The sequence below is a fragment of the Leptidea sinapis genome, chromosome 27 (assembly GCF_905404315.1).
Source record: "Leptidea sinapis chromosome 27, ilLepSina1.1, whole genome shotgun sequence".
Lineage (NCBI taxonomy): Eukaryota > Metazoa > Arthropoda > Insecta > Lepidoptera > Pieridae > Leptidea > Leptidea sinapis.
The window spans coordinates 10443005-10462080 of NC_066291.1; the positions used below are offsets into that span (position 1 = coordinate 10443005).

Below are 19076 nucleotides of genomic sequence, written 5' to 3' on the forward strand. Positions count from 1 at the left end.
AGAATATGGGTACCACAACGACGCCCATTTCTGCTGTGAAGCAGTAATATGTAATCATTACTATGTTTCGGTCTGAAGGGCGCCGTAGCTAGTGAGGTTACTGGGCAAATAGACTTAACATCTTATGTCTCAATGTGACGAGTGCAGTTGTAATACCGCTCAGAACTTTTGGGGTTTTTCAAGAATCCTGAGCGGCACTGCATTGTTATGGGCAGGGCGTTTCAATTACCATCAGCTGAACATCCTGCTCGTCTCGACCCTTATTTTAATAAAAAAAAATCAAACGTTTTTCTATTATACATTTAATTATAATAACATTGAAAGAACACTACAAAATATTGATTCTTCGGGAAATCTATTAAAACGAATGGTCAGTTTGAATAGTGTTCTTAAGTCTACTTAAGAAGTCGTTTCTGTATTACACAGTATCATATATTTAGCAATTTTTAGTTTAGTATTATATCGATTTGACTGGCGATGATTGTAATACAGGAAGCTAGACGCGTGCGTAGTTAAGTGATGCGAGGATGATCTGCGTGGGCGCACCCCCACTCGGTTCCTTATTTATTGTTCGGCAGTCATCGCTTACCTGGTCTACGGACTGGGCATACAATAATAATATTATGTCTTTAGATAATAATTTTTTGAAAGGCTTGTTTAATGTCTGATTGGGTTTTGTAAGCTTGCTTAAAATATTTTTGAAATGTTAGGTAGTTTAAGAGTGGTAAATGTATAAAATTCGTGTTCTTCTTCTTCACGTGCCTCTCGAACTTGCAACGGTTGGCAGTCAGCTTTGTAATTTTAATTTTTTGTTCTTCGCGAGGCGAAATACTTCTGCCGCACTCGCGATTCCTGTCCACTCTCGGATGTTGCGCAGCCAAGACTTTTTCCTGCGACCTACGCCTCTTCTTCCGGGAACTTTTCCCATCATGATGAGTTGTAGGAGTTCTTACCTTTCGTGCCTAAGCTCGTGCCCCAAATATGCGACTTTCCTCATCTTGATGGTTTGCATGAGTTCGCGTTTTTGATTGACGGTGCGAAAACTCGTGTAAGTATATAAAATATGATATTTGACATAAACTTGTTGAGCGAAACTTCACGTGATGGTTGTGCATGAAGCATGAACAAATGACGCTCTTAGCAAAGGAATCGTTTTATTTAAGAACGACAATTTTTATAGGTAGGTACATATTTCTACCACTAACCCTATTGTAAACTGAGAACTTGACGTTATAAAAAACGCAATTATATAGATTTTGAGTGTTGCTAATGTAGCAGAAGATAGAGGTATGATTATATTTATGAATGCGCGTGCGTTGATTTTGACGTGGGTCGATGCGATGCATTTTTTGCGGGCATCAAATGAAGACTAGGTTGTTGAACTTGGTACTTTGTCTCGAGGCCGTCACACTGCAAGCCCAGCCCAGCGTCTTTACTTGAACATTTTATAAAATAGAAGATTATTGTGTCATTCCAATTCAGTCATTCGAATTTTACCTTCGCACGACACGCCACAAGTTATGATATCATCCCCACCATCTGGATGTGTGGCGGTCCTCCACGGTGCGGTTTTTCAGCTTTCTTCCACGTATCACAGAGCTGTGGAATGAGAACCTCCAAAAAAAGCGTGTACACCTTCCTTAAAGGCCGGCAACACCTCTGTGATTCCTCTGGTGTTGCAAGAGAATGTGGGTGGCGGTGATCACTTAACACCAGGTGACCCATACGCTCGTTTGTCCTCCTATTCCATAAAAAAAGTCCACGCGAACCATAAATGTTTTTCGAAAGTGATCAATATTTTTGTGACGGGGCGATTGAACCCGCAACCCTTGTGACCTTGTTCCGGCAACCCAGCCCGTTTGGCAGGGCAGGCGCCATGTGAGCTAGGGTCGTGGATGTGGATTAAAAAAGTAGCACCTGCTATTATTAAATATTCGCATCGTTATTAGTGTATGGTCGTCCTTTGTATCTGGTTGATCAAAATAACATTAAACTTGTACTTGCTTACAACTTTTTTAAAAATGCCTTTATTTTCTCAAAATTGATTCGTTTAGAAATCTTTTTGATGTAATATACAATTTACAATACAATTTAGTTTTAACTTTGCGGCCAAATTTAAATTCGCGGAATCAAAGGAATAGTTGTAAGTTATCATATAAAAAAGTGTCCTTGCGTGTTTCGTTTATTGTATTTAACAATGTACAAATAATAAAATTGCAGCCGTCAAAATCTACGCGAACAAACTCGCGGGTGACCACAAGTATGAAATACCGTAAATGGTAATGTCTTAATATTTTTTAAATGCATTTATGAAAGCTTATAGAGTCGAAGTGTGAAACTACAGTCAAATTTGATAGTGAATCTTATGATAATGCAGTAGTAGTGTTCATACTTTATTCGTGAAATGCAAAAGGAACAATCTTAATAAAAAATAAAACACACATATGTAGAACTTAAATTAATAAAAATTGCAGCCACACAAATTCAATTATAAGAGATTTATGATTTAGGACTTAAAACTTAATAATATTCTCAATACTTAAATTTCCTTAGTAGTTAGTTCTATGTAATTAACGATGTTTTTCTTATCTAGAAGCAGTTGCGAAATAAATCGCAGCATTATATTTCATACTAATTACGGAGGTCGTTGAACCGCATACGTGCTCGGTCGCACAATAACTTTGACTCAGATCGAACCTAAGTTTTTGTCTCTAAACAATCTCATTCAGTTCAATTTTGTATTCACAATAATCCGAAAATAAATTGAGCTTTTTAAGCGTCACGCTCGAGGGCGCCGCTGCGGCCGACACGAAAACTCGGCGTCATCGTCGAATTAACCTGATCGGCCATTGCATTGCTGCGATGTACTGTGCTGCACATCTTTGTATCTTAAGACGACATTTATTTTAGAATCTTATTGTTTTTTTAATAGAAGATAAATTTACATGGCTGATCAAATAATAGATCTTACATCAGTTAAATATTATTATTATTATTATTACAAGTTTTTAGACCTACGTCAGCATATTGCGAAGTTCGTTTTACTTGCTATAATAGTAATTACTATGCTACAAGCATTTCCGACTACTTTTTGTGAGTTTTTGTAAGGACAGGATAAAACTCTTTAACTTTGTGTAATGCTTAAAAGCTAACAAGTACGTTAACGGTTAACTAAACAATCTAGCTTGTTGTTAAACTTCATCTTATTAATCATAAGTGATCATTATAATAATTCTTCAGCGGCAGAAGACGGATTTATATAGAATATATTACTATTTACCTACTATCAATTAGGTTTACGATATATAAAATTCTCTTACTACTAATAACTTACAAGCAATGGTAGAAACAACAATATACCTTGAGCGTAGACTGATTATTGTTTCTTATGCCTTTTATAAGTGGTGTCACATGAATGTCAATATATGTACGTGATCTCATGTTGTGCCAGACTTAATAAAGTACTTGTTATTTATTCCGTTTGTGCCGACCTTGCGATCGCAGATTGTATCAGACGAGAGACGTAGTCTACTCGAAGGATTTTTTATTTTGGCCATGCCTCATGTCTCCCTCAATCTATGTTCTGTATTTTCTTGAGTGGAGCGCGAATTCCGCCTATCTAACATTATAAGTTTGTTGTTTGATTTTTTTTTGTTGTTTGGTTTTGACGTTTGTTTAGTGGCAATATAAAATGAAATCACCGAGAAATTGTGCTCCATTTGTAGGAAAAACGATATGAAACAAAATTATTTTAAATAGGTGTCACTTGTTCGGTACGAACCCATCGAGTGAGCTGAAAATTTTATTGAGGTGAAAACTTCCGAATTACTAATGAAAAAGCGATAGTAAGTAAATAACATTTTATTGTTTTAATGTAAATATTGTTGTAATTTCGTACGACAATCTTGCGAACCGCCGACCGACGAGTATGGCGTGTGCCTTCTTGGCGACAAATGAATTACTGCCTCCCGTCACAATAGTAATATGTAACTGTGGATCGAATTTATTTTTAACTGAAATATGCAATTGCATCATTATATTCGAGAAATACTAGAGAATTACAACTAACAAACACAAAATTCTTATGCAGACGTTTTATCTGATGTTAAACCCACGAGGGCTTGCGTTGTCGATCGCAATCTTCTTTAGCTCATCCGTAACTTTAAAATGGCCTAATCGATATTAAGCTTGCGATATATTGTCAATAGTAATGTGTTAGTAAATATGGTGTGTGGTGTTCTGATTGGGAAACCGGTGCATGTTGCAAAGTGGTCGTACATGTCCTCGGGCGGGTCACCCGGCACACGCAGAACCAGTTCCGCGAGTCCGCTGGACTTTCACCGCTCCTCCGCGTTGCCTGCGCCGGCATCGCTCTCGGCTACCCACACCCCTATTGTTCGATGCGCTGTTCTGACTGGAGTATCGCTAATAATATTATTAACAGTCTTTATTAACAATCTATCTTTAAGTAGATTTAAATTTCTTATCTTAAGTCTAATGTTGTAATTTGTTTATATATAAATAAAAGAATCTATGTATGAATTTCCTGTATTAGACACCGGTTTCTAGATTGTCTTGCTTTCCATCATAGGTCTCCCCAAGTGTTCCCCACGAAAATCTATCTCTTGCTTTCCTCTTTCAAGTCGCACCTGCCACCTTTTGAATATTATCTTAATATCTTCGATGCTGTCTTCATTTATTTCTTTGGACTTCTTTCTGTCGCTTCTTCGGTTTCTTTCCGTTTCAGTTGTTTGATATATATCTTTGATATTGGTTCGTTTTCTTATTGTTGCTAGCCTAATTAAGTAGTATGGCTAAACGTTACCTTTTTATATTAACATGTAGGTTATATACGTCTCGTTTGATGCATCAAACTGCTTGATGGGCTAAAAAATATATTTTTAATAGTAAATCGACATTAATTAGTTTTTTTGTCACGTCGTTATAGTGATTTGTCAAAACGGTTATCAAAACGTGCCCTACATGATCTTAAAAAAAACTGTACAGCTTCTGTACTTCATCAGGAGATTTCCTCAGAAGAAGGCAGGATGCTTTTAGGGACAAATTGTTTGCATACAAGACTATTTGACCACGAGTTGATGACGAAAAAATTCGTGATAAAATTTTATTGTATTGTGGAATTATTATTTAATATTTTAAACCTCACTATTTAACGTACTTATACAAAATATTAGTTTCTATGCTTCAATACCGTAGATATACTTATAAACGAATCTCGACCGATTTTGTCTTCAACAATTATAGTACAGCCTACGTCAGTATAACAAAATAATGCCTTTGTTATGTGTCCGTATCGCTTGATCTTTGTCTATTGGGACTTAAAGTGGTACAGTCCATTAAGGAATAAACAGGCATTCTTCTGTTCGGAAGAAAGTGGTGCAAGAACGCATTGACCGGCTAAAAGTCGACACAATTGACGGGGCGGGCGGAAGTGTGGCAGTGGCGAAAAGCTCGCAACTGCATGAGGAGAAAGGAAGCGGCGCGATAAGGCTGGCGGGCGACGCGGCCGGGGGGCGGCGGGGCGCGGGCGCCGGGGGGGTCGCCGGGCGGGCGGCGGGAGGGGGGGTGCGCGCGCAGGGCGCAGGCGGCGGGGCAGTGCGCTCCCCGCTCGGGGCAGTCGCCCGCCGACTCCGCTTGTGCTTGTGTGACTCGCGCCGCTCTGTGCACCGCACTTGTGACCCGAACACGACGCGTGCCGCCCCGCCGTGCCGCGAATATAGCATACCGGCGAATCAGTTTGTTTCGACTCGTCTTTACTTGAGTGCGACTTGATATGATTTGACTTTTCGGACATTCGAATCCCCTTACCCGGCTTGTTTTACCCCCGTCATGTAAGTGCTCGTTGATTTTTATTTAGTTGTTAAATATTAGTCGAATTCGGAACTCGCGTCGAAGTGTGCGTCGTCTCTCGTGAAAGTTTGTGAATATAGTGAGGTTATTTCCGGCGTGCTTTATTCGTGATTGTGGTCAGTATATGAAAAGTTTTTGCAATGGGCGATTTCCGAAATTCGACAGAAAGTTTTATAAAAACCGGAACAATGGGCGGTCTTTTGTGGTGAACTGTTTGGTAGTTGGGTAAGGATATTGTAACGGCCCGCATGAGAGCTTTTGCAATTAGTTGAGCCCGGCTCGGAACTCGTGCAATACCCGCGATGCTTATACGAGGGTACAAAACTTTGAGCTTTCATTTGTATTACTTATAACTTAGCAAACTATGTTATCAGGGGTGACTAATATATTACTCGTTATTTTCTACGTCTGCCTAATATTTATCTCTTCTATCTTAACATACTTTTTAGTTTACTCAATGTTAAAACTGAAAACATGTATTTTTAATAATTTCTTGGATTATTACAAATAATGAAACAAATTGTAAAATTGAAGCATTTTTATTTGCTTTAAAATATCCGTTGTTATATAAAACGATTTTTTATCTTATCTATGGTATGTAATGTATTCAAGTACTTTGGTGTGAGCACGCTAAGTCTGTACACAGATTTGTAATTTACTAGTTCAACATAAAATGCGATAAATCGCATCGAGATCACGAAAGTATAACTATAATTAGGCTGATAAATTATAATATATAAATAATTTTGTGTGAATTAAAAGCGGGGCTGAGTCAGCTCGACTGAAGATGACGTCAGCGCTAAATTAAAGATTTGGAAATAGGTCCGCGCGTTGCATCTGTTCATTTTAAAAATCTCTGTGAATTGGCCCACTATCACTCTACAGTCCACATCGCTGTGTTCGATTCTTTCCATGACAAGGGTAACAGCTGTCCCAACTACCTGCTCCGAATCATAAAAATGTTTGTCAAGATGGGTTTGACTTCATAATTATTTTATTTACGATTTAAAACACGATAAACTGTAAAAATTATGTCGAAGTAACATTTATATTATAATGAAATTTGATGTAGAACCTTATGTAGAGTACTCTAAATGTTAATTCTAATGTAAGTAAATTCCAATGGGGCAATAATCTCAAATATATTTCAGCTTGAGAATTTACCATTGCTAGGGTATTAAAATGCTGATTTTGATGAAATAAAAAATTATCTTTAAGAAAATTGAGTAGAGTTCTTTAATGTAATTTCAGTAACTAAAATCCAATGGGACATAAAATGCAAAGAACATTACATGCTACGAATGCAATTTATCTTTCGGCTTTAGAACTTCTCTTAGCCCGAGATTAAAATAATGATTTTGATTAAAGAACATAATTATTCCAAAGAATATAGAGCAGAGTAAATGTAATTCCAGTAATAAAATCCAACGGGGCAACAAATGCAAATACTGTTATACGCGAATTGCGCATTATAGCTTCAGTTTCAGAATTGCTCAATTTTAACTATTAACATGTTACTTTAGCAACTGTCGTTATAAACAAAAAATAATAACCAGTGAACTAATTAATGTAAGTACCTGAGTAATATAACACAATCGAGTGAGTATACATTTCAAAGAGGCATTATATTAAGTAACGCATTTCTGACTGCATCGCTGTACAATAGTTTTATCAGAAAGAGTTTATCTTATCTGTGTACAAAATAAACGAACACGTCACACGGCGACGGGTCCACTTTAACTAGATTAAAAAACAAATTAATCACTGATAAAGTAGCGTCACTTTGGTCTTGGTTCAAACTGCGTGGAAAATTAATGGAAATTGCATTTGGAGTAAATGTTTTATTTGTTAAGGTTAAAAAGGGATAAAGAGTAGAATATAATTCATTTATTTCAAAGGCTGGATTAATATGTACAATTACAATAGAGATCAACTTTCGCATTTTATAAAATAACTAGCCTACCCAGCAAACGTTCAACAGCAAACAAAATTTCATGAGAATCAGTCAAGCCGTTTCGAAGGAGTTTAACCACAAACACCGCGACATAAGAATTTTATATATCAGATATCAAAGCAATATCCAATGTCAGCTTCTTGTCAATGTTACACCTATTTAGGTCTATTATTTGTTCATAGACCAACAATTAAACTTTTTCTATCTTAGGTAATTTTGGGTATATCGTGTCATATGGCTGTAAATTTTATTTTAACCATAAGACAATTTTTAACCCAGTATACGAAGACGCCACGAAATGGTCTGAACAACGCTACTATGTATTGTAAACAAATGACGATCACACAAACTCAATTTTCAAGTATCGTACCTAATAGTTTTTTAAATTTATTACAATTGACCAGTCCAGATACTCAATATGGTCCACGTATTTAAATGTAGCATATTTGTAAATATTTTAATGTTCTCGAATATAAAATTTACATTTAAGTAACGCGCATTATTTAGTTAATTCATTGTTGCCAACTGTATTATGTGGTAATTGAATACAATATTCGAATGTCCTAAATTCACGCAGAGCCTGTTCACGATCTTGAATTTTAAGATTTAAATTAAAATCGTTGCTTTGTGAAGTTATCGTCCCTTCACTTTATGACATCATGGTCAGATCAAAATTAACACTGAATTTTATATATATTTACAATGCATTGAATTTGTAATCAACAGAAAAGGGTGTTTGCGAAGCACAAGTACCAAGTATGATGACTATGTAAGTAACAGTGCAGATATAAATTAATAGCAATGTTAATACTGTTGTAATAAATTATGCAAAGTTTCCGTCTAATTAGTTTCACGAGCGCGTTCGTTTTCCTCAAACAGAATTCCAGCCAGCGTGCGGTTTCAGGACTTTATCTCGCATGCTCCCATGTTGAATGTTATTTCTTTTTACGTTTTGCCGATGCGATCAGTTTAATGCGCGCGAGGGTCCGGGCCAGCACCACGCTCGATAAGGCGCGCACATTAATGGGACACAGCAGAGATAGCGCCGCTCTCGTGTAATTTGCGCCTCGTAAATTTTAAGCCGTCGCAAATTTTTCGCTTCTCCCGCTAATTACGAGTCTGCAGGCGTCCCCAAAGGCAGCTTAATGTACTTGGTGCACGTCCCGGCTCCCGACGACGGTGCGATCAGCTTTGTTAACAATGCCCTTTGTTTTGACGCCCGGAACTGACCTACGTGCTCGGCTAGTCATTCACTACTTTTTGCTTAGTTTGCACAGATTGCTTGTAATTAGGAACGCCAATCAATCGCCGTGTTATTATAGAGGCGATACAATTTATAACATATTTTTTATAAGATGAGCTTTCCAGGACGATACGACATGGGTACTTTCAAAAAACCTCGCAAAAGTCGATCACGCTCCTTTGATACTTTTGCAAAAAATTGTAGATGGTGATGATCACTTAACATCAAGAAACGCTCGTTTTCCCCATCTTCCAAAAAATCTCAACTATATTAAAAGTACTTGGGGTGGAGGAGTCTGAATATCTTTCATCTCGGTGCCAATTCTGTCACTCACATTTTCCGTCTAAAAACACTACATCAAAAAACCTGGTCTGAGTCAGCCACGCGCTCGGCTGTGCATAGAATAACAAAATGTTAAATCGGTGACATCACTTACGAGTCACAGCGAATTGAAATACACTCTGCACTTCTCCAATATCGACCTTCGATCGTAGAGTATTGGTGTCATATTGCATTGAGGCGCGTTGTGGCGGCTATATTATAAACATGAGTGAATTGGACAGAAATATCGCATCGCAACATTAATGCATTTTCATTATTACGCCCGTTATACTTTAAATGATAATGAGAATGAATAAATATTACTTTGCTCTGAAAGTTTTTTCATTGTTTCGCTAACTGCATGTAGATAATTTATCGCCTCAATATTTTGTGTAGAGTTTTGTCAATGTTGTTTCACTTCAAAATATAATACGTACTACATATTTTGAAGTCAAAACATCTTAAGCGCACTGAGTAGGTATTTTATTTTGTATTGTGTGAGTATTTATTATTTAATGTAACTGAGATGTCACGCTCTAACGCTCATTCGGTTAAAGTCGGCTTGAGTCGACTAAGGTATACTCGCTCGGATCTTTGATGAAGTTTTCACTTCTATCGACGGGGTATTAGTACGGAAAATCGCGAAAAAAATTTTTATACGTTTAAAAATGTCATCTTTCAATATTTTCTTTGCAATTTAATGTGTAACTTACCGTAAAATACTTATATGAAACGGTCCTGATATTGGAAATATTAGAAGTACCCTCATTGAATGTCACACGAAAGTATGGGTGTTTTAAAACAGAACTAAAAATCAAGCTAGTTTAGTATTGTTTGTTATAATTCAGAAACATCACAATCACCATTCATTATCTAGTCAAGAAACTGAAAACTTTTCAAAGGGAAGTCGCGTTAATCAACTGAAGAATGCTATTAAAATAGTCTTAAACGAAGCAGAAACTTTTGTACGGCAACATTGATTTTTATCAAGTAATTAATTGCAATTTATTCTGTTAAAACACTGGCTCATAATAGGGTTGTTATATCGTTGGCACGCGAACTTTTAAAAGTTGGCATTTTAAGTGAACTCAGTGAATTGGATTAAGTTAATGATATAGAATGGTTGATTTTTTACCGGGCAGTCTGAGTCGAGCGCAACGAGGTGTGACAGCACTGGCCAAGGTCACCTTTAGGTCCACCATTTTTCCGCCTTGTTACTGCAGACTGGCCTTGTAGACTTTTTATCAAATGGACTACGCAATGCTCTGTTTGACAATAGCCATTTCCAGTCGCGATAAGCGCGCTCCGAAGATAACAGAAAAGGAGTGAGTCGAGTTGACTTTAAATTGGAATAAATGGAACTTTTGCTTTAAGATTAGTTCTGCGTCGTTAATGTGAGTTTATTTTTTGAGAAAAAGATACGAGACAAGCAAGGCGCCTGATGGTGAAGGTGCTGAAATTTTACCTTGCCCATTACAGTGCCGCTTACTTTTATTGATTGAACCTAAAATTCTAAAGAGCATCGGCAATTGCGCTTGTTACTTGAGAATTAAGTTGTTCAATTTCATTAGCCCAGTAATTTCATTAGCCACAGTGACCTTTAAACCGAAACAAGAATGCTTGCACATTACTGCTTCACGACTGTAAAAGGCACCGCTGTGTTACCTGGTAAGCTGGCATCCTGGGCATATTCAAATTAAAATATTTTTATTCAAAATTGAATTCAAAAAGATTTAAGTGTTGAAAGTCAAAAACTTACCACTCATTCGAAAGCGTATGCCTCAGGCCTCAGAAGAACGGACACAAGAAACTTAGCGGTCTTCTTTTTATTTCACAAAAATAAAAATATGTTAGGGACGCCTTACACTGGTTTGTTTGACTCCACTTGGCTGTAATTTTCACTTACATCTATAAATTCAGACTCCTTTTTTTATAATATATAAAGGAATAAGTTATAGGTATTATAATATGCTATATTTTTAATCGTCTGCCAGTCCACTATAAGCATATTACAGAGACATTGTAGGTGAAATAATCAAATTGTGTGGATACAATAATTTTTTAACGCACATGGTTTTCAATGATATTAGCAATATTTATTAAAATGATAACACGTACGACGGTTGACGAATCTCAAATTGCCTTAAATTATGTAATTATAATTGTAACTAATTGAATAAGTGTCATTAATAATTAAAATTTCACCTCTCCACGAAAGACAGTAGTCCGTAACCCTAGTCGCTTTACATAAAATCGCCATCTGAATGTCACAAGTGTCTTATAAGTGTAAGAATAATATTTCAGGTGAGATCAATTTACCTTAGCTCGACGTTTGACCTTACCCTAAATACGTTGCACTAATTCTCTCACTTTCAATAATAAAACCTTCGTTTTGATACATTCACTTTTCGCTCTATCAGTCACCGTTTATAAATAAAACACATAATAATTATTTGCGCAACCAACTGCACTATGCGAAATTATAATTCGTATACTATTAAATTTGTTAATTAAAACAGGACTTCATTATTTAGTTCGTGTTTGATCATTTTGTATTCCAAAGAATAATTATATTTTCATCAAATATTAAATTGGTAAACTCTTCTTAATAGTATTGAGAAATGGACAATTTGGACAATCATTTATTTACACGTTTTGATATGTTACAATTTACAATAGATATCTACCTACCTATGATTATAGCATCAGGTGTAATACCATTGAAATTAGAAAAACCTTGCTGGTTTTTAAACAGACAGTACCACTTTTTAATATATTATGTAATTTTGATTCAAGAAGTCGCTTCTTAAAAAGCTTTCCCTAAAAATAATATACACCCTGTACCTTTATACTCTCAAGTACCTCCTAAAACAGGCTGGTTACAATCATACAGTTCTGAATATACAGCATTGCTTGCGATTCGCCAGTTAATAATTGGGTAGCTATGATGTTCTAAGAACTCTTACCTTTTTGTGCTGGAGAACTAAAAAAATATATAAAATGTTTTCTAAAAACTATGATAAGTTTATTGGTTCTTGAATTTTTATTGTAATTATTTATACAGCGTGTCGCTATAATGGCGACATTAAAATGAACACACAGGTAGACTATCTTACCGGTATCATAAAAAAATAATTCTAAAATTAAAAGTAAAACATTGAAATTTTCAAACAAACAAATTATATATTTAAAAAACAAAAAATTAATCACGCTTACGTGTTCGCCTAATACGGCACGAAGTAGGTGTCAGTTCTAGCTAGCGCGCGGCTACTAGATTTCTTACAGGTTGTTCCGAAATGATATTATGGAAAGTTCATTATTAGGTGAATTATGCATTTTATTTTTGAATATTTTTTTTAATGATAACGGCTAACTAGTTCTACCCGTGTGTTTATTTAATGTTGTCATTGTAGCGCAACGCTGTATATTCGCTGTAGTGTAACTCGTCTGATTAAGGAGATACTTCGTTTATATTCTGTTTTTACATATGTATACTTAAAAATGTTTGAAAAATACGGTTTATATTGAAATTTTAAATTCGCATTCGCAAGAAAGCACGATTGATTAAAGAGAATGTTACGGTGCACTTTGAGTTAAATGTCATTGTTACTCAAATTGATTGCGTAATACAAAATAAAAGTAAAAGTAGCAATAACGATGATATAGCCTGAAGTAACAATTACAACGGCAACACTGGCGCACGAATACAAATGTCGAGTAAAGTTCAATCGCGAGACGAAGCAGCGAGAGGCGCCATGAGCCACAATGTGCATTCACTTGACAAAGTGTCAGCCTGCTTTGACATTTGCTGGATTTATTTTATCGATATTAAAAGACTCGTTCGATAAACATATTGGATCACTGTTATCGCAATTAAATATTGGAATGTGATTTTCTTTGTTCTCTATCTTTTTACAAGGGCTATAAAACTTTGGACATTTAACGTATTGTATTTTAATTTCCTTTTTTTTGACTATTGAAAAGTTATTCAATATGTTTCCAATTATAAGTTTGAGTACACCTTAGCTAGGCTATTATGTCTTCAGTAGTTATATAACATTAGTCTTTTCTTTCCTTGGTTTGTTAAAATATTTTATACTATCTATGAATAGCATTCTGCGATGAAATAATAACGATAGCACGGTGGTTGTATTTTTCTGATGAATCTCAAGTCCCGGTCAAGACTGTGAATGCGAACAAATGATTGACTGTTTACGATAACGTTGATTACTTTTCATGCACCCTGCCGCAGTCTTCGCAATTCTATTAAACGTTCATGATAAATTCCTCGATAGGGACTAGATCGAATCGCCGTTCACAAAGGATCGGGCCCGGCTGTTTTTTCTTCTCCCCCCCGTTCCTCCACTCCACCCTCGCGCCCTACCGCTCTCAAGAGATTCTTATTTAGATTCGCTTCCATCTGATTGCTCTTGGTAATCTTTTTCATAAGGTTATTGAACGTCTTCTCCGTGCGTGTCGAAGAGGAACTCAACATCTCCGGAGCCGTAGTGAAAGGAGTCGACATGCTTCGAATTTCAAGATTTCTTGTTTAATGTTCAAGCAAAAATCCATTCATCCAAAGGTGTCCATTCGCTTTGAGCTTGTTTGTTTATACGTGCATCTTGCTTTCTAAGGAGTTACTTTTGCAATGTGCATTCGTTTCGCTCTTGTGTGAATCAACCCTAACGAAACTAAACCAACGCGCATGTTAGTCTGTGAAACTTTTAAACAAATGTATTTCGAGCGCGGCGCTGAATTTAAAATGATTATCAAAATGTTATGAATACGATTGACGTCCGCCTGAACCATCTCGCGAACAGTAAAATATATTGAGCGGCCGAATATAAGTGCTAATAAATTGACGCCACTGAAAAATGCCTCATTCTCTTTCAACTAAGAACGCTCGCTGTCTTAATTTGCTAGCCGAACGATGATATTGCATTTATTTACATCAGAAATAAAATTTGAAGATTATGTACGATGTTAGCGCGGCGCTGCGTTGCGTGGTCGCACACCGGGAGCTATTTTCAACTGGGTTATGCTTTAAATAGCACATTACGATAGGATTTGGTTTCACAAGTTTTTCCCTATTCTCGGCCCCAAGCCGTCACGTGTCCTCTCACGGCGCCCACACATACAATTTTTCCGGCTGTTATAATACAACACATCTACCAGTCATTTTTATTGAGCAACGTTTTTATATACTGCTCGCTTTCCTGACACACTTGTGTGTATTTGTTTATGTTTTATGTGACTGTTAATTACCATGGTCATTTCGGTGTTTCAGTGGGGAGTATTCGGGTACGGTCGGCTGACGAGTGTTATTATTGGCGCGACACCTGTCCCAAATGTGCACGCCACACATTGCTCACCTGTCGCTACTGGCTCGTTGTATTAAAACATTGAAACTCAGATTGAAGTGAACGTGAAGCTGTGAACAGTAAATTATCGAGCTCATAGGCGTGGCTCTTTGTTTCTACGTAGCAAGCAGTTGTGCCTCTAAACGAATATATAATTCTTCTGAATGAATCAAAAATTATCCTAATTACCCAGTAAACACTAAACTATATTTCGATAAATAATATTATATAATCCTTTTTTGAATCTTTGGTGTATTAAGACTTCATGGAACAATAGGTAAAAAATGGAAAAATATTAGGTCCTACTAATGGTACACTGCATATATTATAGATTCTGTCTCGTAAAGTCCTTGTTACATCCTAAGCGTATACAAATAAACTACTAACTGAGAGAAGCCAGCATCGTGGAGGACATAAATTCCCATCGAAACTCGTTAAAGCCTCTTCCTCAAGGGCATCGATGATTTCATAGAATTGGTTTAGGGGAGATGCTGATGATGGAGATGTCCGTTGGAACAACTAGGAGGCCTTAGCCCACAAATAATTATTAGTACCATTAGATGTTTATGTTTGTTTCGTTGTACTGATAGCCAGGCGCCTGCTGTGCCTGTCTTCACCATGTCTGCTCCATCACTAACCACCGTGTGTTGTCCACAGAGTGTCCCGCCCGCACCGCCCGCTGCCGCCGAGCCACCGCTTCCTCGCCGCCGCCATGCTCGCGCACCAAACACGTCACGTCTGCTAAACTAATCCCTCTCCTGCCGCGTACTAATACTGCGATACCACCGCGTGTGAATCTAAACTATACATTCATTGCCTAATCTTGCAACTTCGGTGTCCTAACGTAATACTAAGATTATTAAATATATCTCGTGAAATTCTTTGTCTAAAAGTGTAAAGTGAAAGGTACGCGAGCGCTATACTAGTGACGTAAATCGGTCGTGTGAGAAGCCCGAGTTCGGGCGCGGCCGCCCTACGCCGCCTATGCGCCGCACTTGTACTGCATAACTGTGCGGATACTGCAATCTGAGAACTATTAACTATGGCGACCATGGTCAACATGAACAGCCTGCTCAACGGCAAGGACTCGCGCTGGCTGCAGCTGGAGGTGTGCCGCGAGTACCAGCGGAATAAGTGCTCGAGGCCGGACAACGAGTGCAAGTTCGCTCACCCCCCAACCACCGTTGAAGTGCAGAATGGAAGAGTAACCGCCTGCTACGACAGCATTAAGGTAAAACTGTCAACCGTTTTCATAACTACAAAACAAAGCATAAAATTGACCAAATACTGCTAATTGATTACAGAGTAATGAAACATTTACATTGCCATTATTTCGAGCACTGACCTTAATTATATGGCTAGTATAAATGACGTCATCGGCCTCAATTTGATATCGCCGCCGCTGTCTACCATTCTAGGTATATTTTATGTAATAATAATTGGTCAACGTATCGAAACTCATTCAAAGCTTACTCATCATACCTTGATGTCGAAATTAATCAACGCAGTCACTGATTAGATATTAGGTTTGCCAAATAGAATGTCTTGCTTACTTAAGGAATATGAGCTCTTTTAGCTAAATGTTTTTCAAATACACTAACGGTTATTAATCAAACTCCGAGCGCGTTACGTGATATTTTGTTATCAGTGTGGCCAAAAAAACCTGATAACAAGAGATGCCTGCTATAAAAGTGACAAGCATTCATACATATTACTAACTTATACATAACTTTAAGATTATAACTAGAGTCTCCTTATATTTTTTTCAAAACGTTTTGAAAACAAAGGACAATATGAGACACTCCTGCCTTCTTAATATTTCCCGTCATATTTTACTCGGCTGCTCGGTTGAATAACACGATCATGAGATAAAGTGGCTGAGGCTTCGTGGCTGCCTTCGTTTACTGACAGACGCTGCCGACTTTTATACACGTGATCGAACCCTTAACGTATTTATATTTATACAAAATCCTTCAACGTAACACTCCTTCGACAATTTTCTTGTTATTATTTGGAACAAAGTACTGTTAAATATTTTGTGAGCGTTAGCTTCAAAGCTGATATTATCTCGACTCTGATATATTTGAAGTTCAGCGGCGTAATTCGCTTAAAGCCAGCGTGTTTAGTCCGAGACGTTAAACAATGGGAGAATAGACTTGTATTGTGCCAGCTTTGTGCATCGTGGTATCACACGTCCCATACAATGAGAATGCCTTTGCTGTCACGAGATTATCTTTCCATTCTCTCGACTTTCATCCGTATTACTTTTATAGATTTTTCAGTATATTTTTCGTTTATTCGCATAGCAATTTGCTGTGGATTTTAAATCCGTCAAGGCTTATTTTGTTAGCCATTTTCGAAAAAACACAACCTTCACAATCATAAAGATAACGGGGCTAAATTTTACTTGGCACAGATTATCAACAAAAACTAGGATGTTAAGTTCATTGTAATTGATACAGAAATAATAATAATAACAATACGCGACAGTCAAGTGATTTGCTAACAATGATGTGTTAATTCGGATAGTTAGCAGTAATGTCTTTATAACAATAAATCCAAATTGAATTTGACGTACGTTTTGTTTCGCTATCCGTGTTTATATTATTGTAGTCAATTTCATCCCAGAACCAATGTCGTGATACTAATTGCTTCTTTGTTTCTCTTCATAGTCTGAGATAAGAATACTATATTAAGCTGATGAAGCAACTATTCCCCAGCTGAGTACAGGCGTGTCCCAGTCTCCTGTGATATAGTCTTCAATTACGCAATGTGACGAGGGTGTCATATTTGATTAGGCCACGTGTTATGTTGATTAAACCAAGATTATTGCCTTACGCTTTACCCCGCCCACTCGTAATAAGTATCCACAAACGTAACCCGAAACCTTTAGTTAGTAATGAATGCTCCAGCTCTTTGATGCGACAAGTAGTTGATTAAATGTTAGCATTCGAACGTTTTTCTGCTGAAGTATCAGTTAAGGATAAGATCATTCACAATACAGTATTCATGAAAAAACGACTAGTGATCCAAAAATTTCCCGAAACTCGTTAATGTCTCACCCGTTTTGCAACGAAAGTTGTATTTATGTTAATTCATTTTATTTTACATTTGTGTAATTATATACCTTACTAAAAATAAATTTTAACATTAAAAAACTTGTACAAGCTTCAAAAACCATTTTGGTCAATGGAACCTTTTATGTCGAGAATTACGTAATGTTGAAGAGATGACGTGGTGTTCAGTTTCGTCATACCCACAGCATTTGTTCGGCCCTGGTTTTAATCCTATGTGGATTTCTAAATGATGATTGTAATTAACAGCAATGGACACTTTAATCGCCTACTCTTAAACGAAGAGCCACGGCTAGTTGCCGCGTGGGTTTGTTGTATTTGAAAGAAGCAACCATTAACCAATTTGGTTGAATACTTAAAATGAGCGAGTGATGTCATATGTGCTCGATTTGGTGTTTCTTTTGACGCGATTTTATGTGGGATCCAACGTTTAATTGAGAGTTTTCCTGTTCTATTGCAATCTTAGCCATAGTATATTTATTATTATTATTAATTCTAGTTTGATAGTAATAGCCTGTCCTCGCAAAGATACTTAACAAACTATCTTTTAAGGTAATCGACAAAAACATTGGCTCTCAGACAGCAGCAGTCATCGACTCAACTGTTAATAATAGAACGAATGTGTATGAAAGTGTTGGGAATGGACGACCCTGGCGTTCGGCTGATACGAATAAGGGGCCGAGAACGAGGGAGCTTGTATGAAAGCGTTAGTGTGAGTGGAAGAAGAGAAGGATGTAAATCAGGACCTTGGCCATATCCGTCTGTGCTGCTACGACAGCAGGAGGCACACAGATTATAGAAGTGATTGATGTATTACCTATGTAGTAGTTAAACCCGGCCACGCTTCACTGTAGCTCGCCTATATTAATTATATAGATCAATGAATACTTGGCCGTATGATTGTAAGATATATTATATAATACATATTAACACGATTGGTAAGATAATTTAGAAGATTTGTGACTTTGATTATCAATTCTAAAATATTATGCATAGTATGTCTATGAAAAAAAGACTTGATAATAAAATAAATTTGTTATGATCATATGAAATTTTAAAAACTCGTTAGTAATTTAAAGAGCCGAAAAATTTATAAATCGCACACTTTTGCTACTACATATTATTGTAACAGTTATTCCGAATTTTAACTTATTTACTTTACAGTTAAAGTATTTAAAAACGCGTTTGTATTTTTTTTTAAATCATCACAATATCTTTTAAATTTAGAATAAAGTCTGTTGGATGAGCTGAAA

General features: G+C 36.8%; 1 protein-coding gene across 4 annotated transcripts in view; it reads left to right on the plus strand.

Annotated features, from left to right (window-relative positions):
- The first annotated feature begins 5623 nt into the window (after nucleotides 1–5623).
- The window catches only part of LOC126972695 (protein muscleblind), a 147511-nt gene continuing 134058 nt past the window's right edge, over nucleotides 5624–19076 (plus strand). For 3 of the 4 annotated variants that reach the window (XM_050819593.1, XM_050819592.1, XM_050819591.1), the window contains exons 1-2: nucleotides 5624–5852; nucleotides 15407–15980. In XM_050819593.1, coding sequence (XP_050675550.1) covers nucleotides 15792–15980 — 189 coding nt within the window. In that variant the 5' untranslated portion in view covers nucleotides 5624–5852; nucleotides 15407–15791. The remainder of the gene's footprint in view (nucleotides 5853–15406; nucleotides 15981–19076) is intronic. The other variant, XM_050819594.1, reaches the window with a different exon arrangement.